This window comes from Oryzias latipes, chromosome 8 (assembly GCF_053564925.1).
Source record: "Oryzias latipes strain Hd-rR chromosome 8, Olatipes_Hd-rR_3.1".
NCBI classification, from domain to species: domain Eukaryota; kingdom Metazoa; phylum Chordata; class Actinopteri; order Beloniformes; family Adrianichthyidae; genus Oryzias; species Oryzias latipes.
This window is the reverse complement of record NC_136244.1, coordinates 18,042,654-18,055,329: the sequence shown is the minus strand read 5'-3', so window position 1 is coordinate 18,055,329 and position 12,676 is coordinate 18,042,654. Positions and strand designations below refer to the sequence as shown.

The window sequence follows — 12,676 nt, the reverse complement described above, 5'->3', positions numbered from 1 at the left end:
CATAATGAATATTCAGTTAATGTGGCACAGATAGAAGAATGTGTCAGAGAAGTGACAGCACAAAGCGCAAGGTGAAAGTCACACTACTTGACAGTCTTACAGCAAATCAGCCGTAAGCAAACAAATATCCACTGTAACATCATTTTCCATGGAGTTTTTGTAGCCAAACACAAAGCATCAATTATTACAAATGTCTTATTACAGTGTATTAACACTCCACTGACATTAAACAATGTCACTGTGGATCTTCTTTGTCAGAGTCCAATACATCTTTTATGGCTCATTAATATTTTTGATGATGAATCATTGATCGTCTGGGTTATTATGAAATACTTCCTCAATTCCCGTGTCCCTGACATGACCTGCACAGGAAAATGATTTGGCCGAGGAATGAAAGGCGCGGAAGCACTTGTGGCCCTAACTTAAACTCCAAAGAGCTTGTCACATTGCCGCCCAGATGCAGCTGCCAAGCGTTCTCCCCACCGGGATTCAAATGTGTTTTTTCATGCAGGCACGATAGCCACTTTCCAATTTCAACTTAATCTTAAACTACCAATTTCTACTGCCGTGCCAGTGATTGAAATATGAAGCCCTGCATATATACAGGCCATTACAGAGAATACAAGGTTCCAGCTGCTGTCTGTCTGCTCTGGGAAGTGAGAGGAAAAGAAACAACAGGGATCACCTATGGGCCAGAACACATTTCTATTTATTTATTATTCAATAATGCTGAATTGGCCCCTGACCCCCATGAGCAGCTCACACCTTCAGAAGATAATGGCAGCCTTGGTGAATGGGGAGGAAATCAAACCGAATTCCCAGGGCTCGGAGGTAAAAAGGTTTAACTCTGACAAAATCAGATGAATTTCTCCCTTTTTTTTCAATGTTTGCTTTTTGATTTATGAACACATGACAAATTCAATATTCCCTTTTCGGTTTAATAAGATCAACATGATGGGTTGCTATTTCTAAGCCAGAAACTTGGAAAAAAGGATAAACTTCGGTTCAAAAGAAAAAAATAGATAACTAAAAACAAAAATATAGAACTGAAGGAATTCCTTTTTATTTCATTTACAGTATTTGTCCAGAACTTTATAGTGTTGGTTAAAATTTTATCAGCACTGTTTAACAAAAGAAAAATCCTCTGTTTGGCTCTATTGAGTCTGATTCCACACAGCTTTTATTTGGCCTTATACAATGAGAGTCTGCTCTGCAGGAGCCTGGCTCAAGGTTAGAACCAAGGTTCACTCATGCTCAGTGTCCAGCGCTCGAAGCCTGCCATGCTCCTCAAGTGGCGGCAAAAGAACACTCACCAAGGTTACGCCTGTCAGATGCAATGAAAATCCCACTTATCTCAATCAAAGTCCTTCACAGAATATAGAGGGAGTGGCTCTGCTCATACTTCACTTTTGACAAAAATAAGGACATCAACTCTTCTGGAAATTTAGCAGAGTTCCTCTTTGCTGCACCTAAACCGAGCAACGTGACACATGCCGACTTAAATCACTCATCTGCAGCCAATCAGATCTTCAATTGATCAATTAAAGTCGTCACCTACTGAAGGGGAACAGATGAACACATTAGCATATTCTCATTGCCACCTGAAAGCACACCAAGTGATAAAAAAATGCCTTACAGCTGTAGAAAAAGGAATACAGGCCAGTCCATTTGATGGTAATAAAATAAAAAATGATCTACATTGGCTGTGTGAGGCGGAAAATGGGAGGATGGAGAAATTGGAAATGGAAAAGAGAAATTTCTTTGACATTTGCATATTTCTTCAAATGTTTTCATAGATGAAAAAGAAAATAATCGGAACTTTATGTATTCTAGCTGTACACAAAATGGACAATTGCCACTCAGGCAACACTGGTTCATTATTGATAGCCATGTAAGATAATGACTTTGCTTAAATACCAAACCACAATCTGGAAAGATAAATTAATGCATCTTCATGTCCCCAAAGTCAGTCTCATTGTAATGAATTGTGCATTAATGATAATAAATTACTGCACTTTCCTTCCTCAGGAAACAATCTATAAGTTGGCTGACAGGCGATGTAAATGCGCTGCTCCGGCTGCATAAATCACAAGCCAACAATGAAACACCTGTGGATTTTCAAAATTAAAATCAATCCTCCGCGAAGGCTTTCATTTGCTTAATCGCTCACAGTTCATATTAAATGATCTTCCGACTTTGACATCTCACACAGGTGAAGGAATTAGCTCAATGACAGATCGGGCAGGTATTTTTTGATATCAGGTTATTTGCAGCCAAACTCGTGAGTTATTTTGCTTTAAAAAGCCAGAGCACCTTTTGAATATGATCGAGTCGGGGCATTGGCTTATGTGGGTGGCGTGTTTGCGCGTGTGCGGGTTGTTTGTCTGATCCCTGGAACATCCTCCATCTCCAGGGGCAGCGGCTCCCTCTCTCATCAACCGTGCCCATCCAATGTGACTGTCACTCCCAATCGGTGCTGAGAGGGGGAGCCTGCGCCTATTTTTATAAATGTATTCATATTCATTAGTCCTGAGTGTCATTCATAGCAGCGCTTCTTTAATGCGGCGCGTAACCATCAGAGGCTGGAGAAGCCTGCTTGCTCTCATCTCCCAAATTAATAACACAGGCAATCACTGCAAAGGTGCTTTCTGTCAAACAACAATGGCTCCTGATTTCCATCAACTGTGCGCACTTCCTCATTTCCACATGACATACAATAAAAAAAGAAAAACACTCAGTGGTCTCCCCTCAGGGATTTATAACTAAAATGCCATTGTACTCGCATTCATTTCAATAATTATTAATTACAAGTTCTTCTACAATTTTATTTAGCTTTTTTTTTAACCTTGACCCATGTAATGCTGTGGCTCATAACATCTTAGAGGCAGCTGGTTAATTGTGCAGAATAACTGCTGCTAATGAGAGCAATTAGGCATCAAACACATTTAGCTCCAGCAAACTTGCTGAAAATACTTGGTTTGCCTTTTTTGTGTCACATCAAGCACATGGCCGACTAAAACCCAGAAGTCACTGCTGAAGTCTCTCACTGAGATGTCATGACCGTACACGTAAAATATAGCTGTATCATTAGGATGAATATAAAATGAATCTTCTCGTTCTTTTTTTTTCATGCACCATTTTAAGGCCAGTGCCTTCAAAAGTAATGGAAGTTACTCACTGAGCTTTTTTCATGTTTTTTTCATGCCCATTGTTTCTGCTCCACCCCACTTTAAATCAAGAACACAAAAGAAACCCGGCTTCTCCGCCATACTTCACTCTGGACAACATTAATAAAACAAGCTTTCAATGATGCAAAGCCGAGCAGCACATTTGGGTTGCGGAGCGTTGGTGTGATTAAAGCTTTTAAACACAGCCAGCATTTGAGCTTGCATATGTCAGCTCTTGGAAGGCAAACGTGCTCCTTTTTTGTTGCTCCTCGTGTCTAAAGTTCACATTAAGGAACTCCATAGAGCTTAGTCTGCTCTAATAACATCCAAACCTAACTTATTGCAGGCTTATTGTTTCCTTGCCTCAAATTGGAGTGGCACCTTCTACTGTTTTTATGGATGTTAAATATTCATTATAAGCGTTAGGGGGACTCTAATGGATCGATAAAAGCGAGCACTCAAAGAGCACATTTTTGACTGGTCATTTCTTTTCACAATTTTCTACTCCGTAATCTAATGATGACAACCCTTTAAACGATTACATAGGCAGAAATAAAGCTTTTTAATTGAATTTCATGAAATTAAACACTGGCCTGAGCCACTTCATTAAACTGATATGACTCTCCCAATTTCTGCAGTCCCCACGGGCGCAGAACATATCTACTAGTGTTACAATAGATATGTGCTGGAACATTATCTTCCACAGAACTAGGAAATTACTCTCTGAATTACTCTTTGAAACACAATCCTACCTCCCTTCCTCATGCAAATTAAAAAAGCTTCACAAGCACTTTGTGAAATATTTGAGGAAAATGACATGCAGCAGAAGGCTTTAAGTCTGCGTCCATTTGCACAAAGAACAACAACATGAGCCAGCTTGGCCTTTCTGCTTTCCTGGTAATGCTCGTGCTTAATTCATCCATCACAAATCAGTTTTGAACTATCATACCCGCTGTATGTCACATGTGATGCACATCCAATTTGGTTTTGCTCTCTGGAGTAAAGCTCTTTGTCAGCCCAGAGTGATTTCATGTGTCCACTGCCTCTCCTGTCAGGAGTCTGGGGACCGGCATTGCCAGAAGCCCTCCTGGAGTGGTACAGTATTTGCCCCCCGAACAGCGGACACTCAGGCTCGTTTGTTTGGTTACTTCACTATGGCTCTGTGACAGGAGGAGACGATGACCGAGGCGTTCAGGACATGGGAGCCCCCTGCAGAATTAAACAAGCTGTGCCTCGAGCCCCAGTGACAGGAAATCTCACTCAGATCACCAGCGGTGGAGCTGATTGCACATGACAGGTGCATCCTTATCCTTCAGATAAAATGTCTTTGTTTTGTCTAGTTCACTTGTGTCAAGGCATTGGTATTTTTGGGGAGAAAAAAAAGCAGCAATGTCCTTCTCTATTTATTATAATTCAAAACTGAATCTGTGACCTTTTAATAGATTTTTTTTTCTTTTATTCTAAAAGGAAACTCTCAGAGGGATTGGTTCTGTTCAGCAGGCCAAGCGAAGCACTGAACTAAATGGGTAAACGAATAAAAAGGGCTGGCAGTGAAGAATGTGGAAGGGTTACTGTTTTGGGCTCAAACTGGGCACACTAATCCCTTTGATCCCCCCCATTTTACTGTCAGCTGTTTCCTAGCTACCAATGGCTTTGTACAGAATTTAGGATTTGTGCTACTGTACACCACAGCAATCTCTGCCCCACTGGTGCAGCGCTCGCCTTTCTGTTCTCCATCAATACACCAGCACAGCATCGACATCTGTGGCAATATTTGTTTCTCCTTCTGTTTTTCCTCTACCTCACTGCTGTTGGCAGCAATGACAGAGGAGGCAGGTGAAACTGGGAACTATTTTGCAAAAGAGGCCATCAGAACATGACAATTTAGACTCCAAAAGCTGGTTCTGATTTTGTCTATCCACAGGAGACACTGTAGCTGTGCCCCACTTTTAATAGTTGCACCAAAGCTTTTAATCAAATGCTGGTTTGGTCTTGTGACAATGGTCACCTTAGTGATAGTGATATCATTCACATACTTTCTTAAGTTTGCTGTGTGCATCGTTGTGTATCTGCAGCCAGAAATTGCTGCAATAAAACACGTGTATGAGTTCTCTTTAGAACTGCCTTTGAAATTTGATTAAGTAGTAAAACATATGATAATCAGCATTGTTCTCATCCCTGTCAGTATTGTTGTTTCCAGAGGTGCAACACAGACTTGCCACTTAACCTCAAAGAAGCTCCTCCAAACTGATCTTAAATCATTTCAGGCAGAAACACATGGCAGGCGGACTTAATTTGCGTATTGGGAGGTTCATACTTCATCGTCAAACACTGGTTCCCCAGGGCCTAACATCTATTAATCCTGTAAACGTATACAAGGAGAATAATAAAAACACATGTTTCTCAATTTGCTGATTTCAATAGAAGCTGCAAGGCGGTATTGATTTTTGTTTGCACTGTATACTTACATCATTTGTATCATTCAAGTAAAATTTCAAAACCGGCCTTTTCACCTTGGGGCCTCTGATCACAATGATTATTCCAATTACACCTTTTTTTTATTCTTTTTCTTTGAAATAAATGGAAATGTGGTCATCTGGAACATAGTGAAATTAGTCGTCTTTGTCTTTTGCAGAATCACAGCATATGCTTTTAACTCTTAACCTGAAGGCCATCTGTGGCTTGCTCTGAGGAACCAAAGAAAAGGAATCCAGATGTGGCAGAAGCCGTGGAGGAGACGCTCGCAGTGGAACTGTCAGCTCCCATCATCGTCACCGTTCCTTACTGACACTCTGCTGATGTTACAGGCAAGGACAGTGATCAAAGATACGAGTACATTAAAGAGCTGCCGAGCTTCAGTGACAACCCGCTCCACTCTGCCATGTACACCAGTCTTATCAGTCAATAATAAAGACCTTCCTGGATGCCATTGTTGGGATGATTTTTCCTTCAGATTTATCTTAACTGAAGCCTTTGCATGTTCCTCACTCCCAGACTGATGCACGCTTGAGGAAAAATTGTAACAAACTTAAACAGGTGGGGGAGGGGAGGCCAGGGGGTGCTGCTCCAAAAATATATTGAATTGGAAGAAAATGGCAGGTGCTTCAAAACAAAATCAAACATAATATCAGATCCCATGTGTCCAAGAGCAGGACAATGGGGAAGAGAGTTAACTCAAGTTGTGATCAATAGCGGGCAAAATGCATTGAGATGCAGCAAGCGGCATTTAGCCAACCCCCACTGCCACCCCCCCAAGCGGGTCTGATGGGCCCGCTGCCAAGCGCAGCCTGAGCAAAGCTGTGAACTCAGCCTCGCAGATTTCCATTTAAAACATTGCCTGTAGACAGAGAGAATGCCATGGACTGCACTCATCTAGCCCTTCAAAAACTCCTGATCTCTGACATCCCCCCCACTAAACTTTTATGAGGGTTTATTCATGTTTATTCCTGTTTATTCCAAACATCAAAGAAAATCTCCCCAAATATGATACACCTGGACCAAAAAAAAAAAATGTAGGGTGGTTTATTTATTTTTTTAAAGTCTCACTCCAAGGAAAATTGCGTTGTTGGTGATTTTAACATGTTCTTCTAATGATTGTAGCTGTTGCTTAAAATCCACAATCAGCAGGCCACAAGCTCCCAGCTCTGCTCCATTCTGATGCATCCACTTGCAGACAAATAGATCCATGTACAACTTTGTTTTCCTCGTCTGAGTTGGCTTCTGGCTCAAAACTGTACAGTTGGTTAGCTCCAAAAGTGCTCGCTTTTTTTTGTGAATCGCTAATTTCATGTTTGGGTTGTGTGGGGCTGTAAGCTAACAGAAGAGACTGTAAACAAAAGGATGATGAGAAATGAAGGCAGGCTCACCCTGCGGCAACAGCAACTTGGAGGCGAATTTCTGATGAACTACTGCTGCTCTGCAGAAACTATGTCCTACAAAACAACACAGAGAGATTTTGGCTAAAAATGCCATAGTGATAGTTAGAAGACCACTGAAAATGCTCTAAAAATAGATAAAAAGATGATTGGAATAGGGCTTTAATAGATTTTCTGGTTGTCTATGTGTCTGGACGAAGTTTATCAGGTAACTGGAGTGATCTATCACGCGCTGCAGTGTTGTGAATCCCCCGGCTTGAGGTCAGGACAAGAGCGAAGTAGGATTTTAAGATGTGGATTCATTCATGTGAGTGGGCAAAGACAAATGTACCACCCGTTGTTTTTACCAGGACAGGAAGGAACAAAAATTGTGTCCCACTACCCCCCACCTCCACCCGCCTACACCTCCACAGTTGTTCCCACAATTCTCTGCTTCTTTGTCTCTTCGCCATTTTATTCACAACACAAGAATACACTCAGCAGTCCCCAGGAGGGGCGAGCTGGATGTGAGCAGAGATTCGGTGAGCACATTATGCTGTAAAAAGCATTATTTCTCACCACTGTGTTCCTGGAGTTGCCTTTGTGTTGTTTAAATGTTTACATGGAACAGCTTGGGGGCCTGAAGACATATGTATGGCCCAAGAATGCCGCACAAGTGCAGTCCTTCTTTTCCCTGGATAAATGCAGTGGCATCATTTCTAAAAGGCTTTTCATAACTTTTATTGCACCCTCACTTTGTCGGAGAAAAGATCTCCAGCATCTTTGCTCCTTTAAAAAAAAAATCATCAAATTAATGCTGTCAATTCATATTCCCCTTTATGCGACAATCAAGGTCATTTCAACCTCTATCTTCGGTCCCAGCTCAAGGCTTCCTCTGAGACTTTTTGTTTGTTCTTGATAGTTAATGTGCCTCCACATCCTGTGTCAGATTGATTAGACATTTAGTCAAGAGAATTAATACGTGAAGATTTCTCTGCTCCCCCCTGCAGTGCCTCTCCCCCTTCAGTCTCCAAAGTAAACAAGAAGATATGGGAACAGAACCGCTCTCAGCTTTCTGATTAAAATCATCCCCAACAGAACTTGCCTCCAAATAAATGTTGCTATTACAGAAAAATCTAATTCCAGCTAAACTTAGTCAAATAGTATTCTGCGCTACAAGAAGACAAAGAGGAGCTGTCTGTGGGTAATGAATCCACGCAAATACCAGGATTTTGAGGAGTGACAGTTTTGCCTAACCCACAGGTTGTTCTATTTCTCGCCCCTTTTGAGCAATGTGCCGACTTCAGCAAATGCAAATTCTCAACAAGAACTCAACATAAGTGCTCTACACCAACATGGCAAAAAAAGCTTAAGTTCTCCAGTGTATGAAACGATTTTAGCCAGCTTCCCTAATAAGCACACATCGGCATGCCACAAGCAGAGCGGGAGTTAGGACTCTGCTTCATGCAAATAGCCATTTACCAGAGCCCTTTGGGTGAATGGCAATTACTGGGCAAAGGAAGAATGCCAAAATCCTGTGGTATGAGTTAACTTGATTACATTTCCATTATGAACTATAAACACAGTTTTCTGCTTGACTGAGCCAATTAAAGGCTTCCAAAAAAAACACATCAAAAAAGCTGTTTCATTCTTTAACAAGGTTGATTTAAATAATTTGTCAGTCTTTAACACTTTAAATCCTTACATTTATAATAAATTGTTCACTTTGAATTACAACAATTGAAGAAAAATCATTTTTCTTTTTGTTTTGCAATTGCATTTCCTGTTGCCAGTGAGCAGATTTTTTTTTTTACACTTCACTGTGATATGTTCCATCTGGGTGGATAAAGCATCCTGTGGTAGCATGAATAAACATGTGTAGACAGCATTTGGCAGCAAAAAGAAGGAAAAAAACACACGCACACACACTGGAGGAAGCCTGGAAGACACACAAGGAGTTTTGATAAGGAAGTCAGACTGCCACCATTTCACCTGAGGCTGTTCAAGCCAGTTGCTGGTCTTCCCTGGCACGAGTCGTGTAGAAAATAAGCATTTAGTCCAAATTTCAGCAGCTGTTAGCTCTCTGGGGCAGCAAACATGTTTAATTAAGTGAATTTCATCCTTTAGGGAAACACGTGTCATAAATATGCTGTGTGTAGTTGCTGTGCAGCAGTGGAGATGTTACAACGCTTGTGACATGTATCGCGGTGTTTCAAATTGAAGTGACTGCAAAGATTTCATCTGTTTGTGTCATCGAGCATCATACGAGGTCAGTGTGGCAATAATGCAAGTGTACAAGCTCAGTGTGCAGAGCCGCATCCATCATATGATGAGTTCTTTCTTCCTTTTGATGGAAAGATGGCTGTGAATGAACAGGCGCTGTCATCAGTCTCTGCAGCAACAAAGCCACCTTTTATGTTTATGGACTCTTTAATCTTGCAAATGTCGATGTTTGTGAGTTTTTTTCTTTATAAGCATGCATTTTTGTGTACAGTGGACAGATTATGATGCGGCTTTTGCATCGGAGTGGGGAGTTTTAATCACACAAGGATTCCGAGTGTTTAAAACAAATATATTTTTATGTGAGCATGGTGGATTATCACAAGATTTAAAGATTTGGACATGGCAGACAGCTGTCAAGCTGAATAATAACGTACGTCCAGAAAATTATAGCAGCTGTCGGTTTGGCAGAATGTCAATGCCGCAATCCAGATTAAAGCTCAATAGACATAGAACATCAGCACAAGCATGTGTGTGTACTCGATCACTTTTCCAAATAAACAGAACAAGAAGCAAGTATGATCACACAGGAAACCCAGAAGCTTTGAGGATCTAAGGCAGAGCATGGAGATACAAAACAGCAAAAATGGGAAGAGAAGTGGAAGCTTAGAGTTTTTTTGGGGGTTGATTAGGGGTTCTACACGAGTGTTGAAATGTCTCGCTGAGTGTAACCGTGGTGGAAAAGATCGGCTTTGTATCCTCTTGCTTATATGAGGGCATCCTGCAGTATTAAACACAGCAGGAGCCTCAAGAGGAACCACTGAAAAACAAGCAACTACATGCCACATCTGCTTCCCCCATGGGGGGGCATGTGTGTCACTTAATTTATGACATCTCTGAGGTCCTCCTCTCCCAGGAAATGCCATCTCTGCCTTAATGCAGAGGCACTGTTGCATTGCTGACTATTTGCAAACAAGGATCCCCCTTGAGGTGGAGAGCTGCCTCCCGTTTCAGAAGAACAAGACCCCTCCAGGTGCTGAGAAGACCCCCTACAAAGAGTACAACTGTTTCTTCACCGAAGAACTAAGGCTGCCGTTCTGAACCATTGAGGACGCTCCTGTCAGATAACAGAACAAGCAAACAAAATAGTGCATTTTTGTCCCAGTATCGACTCACAACCAGAAACATGAAAGAGTCCGAAACCCGAAAGGATGATGAAGGGGTCTGTTTGGGAGGAAAGGTAAAGCCCTGTAAAGAAACCCGGAGGCTCTGAACAGACCCACACACACTCCAGGCGTGTTAGTCTGAGAAAAGGATGCTAATAACAGCCGGGGGAACTGTGCCTTGCATAATAAGAGACTCTTTTCAGATAAGGTTGGGAGCACTTTAGAGCAATGCCACTTGTTCAAAGACAAGCACAGGGATTATGCTGCTTTTAGCACTCTGGTGCACCGAGCACTGTGCTTGTGAGATGGGGTGTGCACAGAGAAGACAGCACTAATTTGAATCAATCTCAGAAACCCTACTTTTTTTCCCCCACCTAAGGGACCTGCAGAGATAAATGCCTCCAGGAGTTGAGTGTCAAATGTGTGTCTCACTTTTTTCAGCTCCATGTGCCCTTTTACAACAAAAGCCCACAATCCTGAGGTTGAATACTCAAGCACAAGCTCATGCCATTCAATGTGAATACACTGACACTATAAGCCCACACGAACCGCTTCTTTTCTCATCAACTTACCTATTTCAGCATCCAGCAGTTGTGTGTGTGTTTTTTTCCTCCTGTGGTGAATCATGGAGGCAGGACACTCTCCATGCTTTTCTGTCATTGTTTAGCACATGTCATTATCCTCTTGCTGGCCAAGAGGTCAAGCGCTGACGGGTGACAACTGAAGAGTCATTCTAGTTTCACAGTAGCAGCATGATGAGTGTAGATCATGTTTACGCCTGTCTGTCTCAGACTTGAATGAGAGTAGCATTGAGTGATTTATGCATTCTGTAACATTACTTTCCCACCAGCCTCGGAGCCAGAATCCTGAAGTGGACGAAAGCAACTCAGCCTTGAAAACGCTCTGCTTCAGTGTCTCACACTCATCTCCCCACAACTTAATGACCATCTCTGCAGGAGGTAGAGGTGACAGCTCACTCTGAACTGGTTCAAATGAATTCCCATATTTGCACACATCCACATAGCCAAATAATTTCGGATCAACCTTGTCTTGAAATGATCAAATGCTGCAGCTCTGGCAGGAGCTGTTATAGAAACTGAGATATTAGGTCTGACACATTTTTCAGAGTGGCAGCAAACACTTTTCTCCAGCATTCCTCAACATTTACAACATAAAGGTGACTATTTTATTCTTAAATGGGGTTTGTCATTAATTAATAAATTAATTTTCTCTAAATTGGCGCGAATTTATATTTAGACACGTTTCCCCATCTTTACCTTCATAACACAGAGCTACATCATGCAAACTGAGTTTTTTGTACATTTTTTTAAAACTTACCTTGAGTCTGAGTGCTGGGCATACAAGTCGACAAGAGCAGAATCCAACAGGACACCCGCACCTGTCCGACCAGCCCGGCTCCGCGCATGGTCCACCGTGGTTCCGTGGAGCCCCAGGTGCGGATTCCCCGTCTCCACGCAGGGGACATGTTGCTCGCTGCTGGCCAAACACTGCCGGGAAGAGTCCTGGCTGCCGCTGCTGCCGCTGGTCCTGTGCGTCAGACCTCCTCTCACTGATGATGGGGGTGAGTGACCGGAGGGAGAGACTCCGCTAGAGCGCACCGGCCATGCAGACGGGCGCGCTGCGGTATGAGGAACCTTTGGACAGGTCCCGTGCGCGCGAGGCGGAGTCAGTCCAATTGAATTTGCTCGGCTGTCAAGCGCAGGAGATGGAGAGTTGACATCATCCTCTCTTCTCTGCTTTAAATAAGTGTGAAGCTGTCACAGAAAGGTGATGGAGCAATATTTATGATCAAGCACAGGCTGAGGTGATGTCAAGATGATTGTTTTCTCCCAACTTTGAGTGAAACAAGGAGACAATTCTCAGCATCCCCAACGGGACTCTCCTCGAACAACATGAACTCCCACATGATCCAGGCTTAAAGAAAACTCTGATTCCCTCAGGTGTTTCCTCCACCAGGTGCTGGAAGAAGAAAAACTGCAGATTTTTGGTAAAACAAAATCTCTAATTTGACATCCAGATAGTTATTCCTCTTTTCTTTTCTCCATCTCTAATTTTGTGAATCACAGACATCAGTGAGGCAGCGCGCTCATCTCAAGACAAGGAATGTCCATGTGCTTTGTGCGCTACTGCCCCCATGCGGTAGAAAGCGGCGGGGGATATTCATTTAGACAGCTTTGATTGATCGTTGACACATCAAAACCAAAAGGCCCGGATTAAGAAAAGGAAAACATGGTGACAACTAAATCTC

The 12,676-nt window shown here is 42.4% G+C and overlaps 1 protein-coding gene across 3 annotated transcripts in view; it reads right to left on the bottom strand.

Annotated features, from left to right (window-relative positions):
- Positions 1–12,492, bottom strand: part of sdk2a (sidekick cell adhesion molecule 2a) — a 79,835-nt gene extending 67,343 nt beyond the window's left edge. For all 3 annotated transcript variants that reach the window (XM_011478127.4, XM_011478132.4, XM_011478128.4), the window contains exon 1: positions 11,746–12,492. In XM_011478127.4, coding sequence (XP_011476429.1) covers positions 11,746–11,893 — 148 coding nt within the window. In that variant the 5' untranslated portion in view covers positions 11,894–12,492. The remainder of the gene's footprint in view (positions 1–11,745) is intronic.
- Positions 12,493–12,676: the final 184 nt, after the last annotated feature.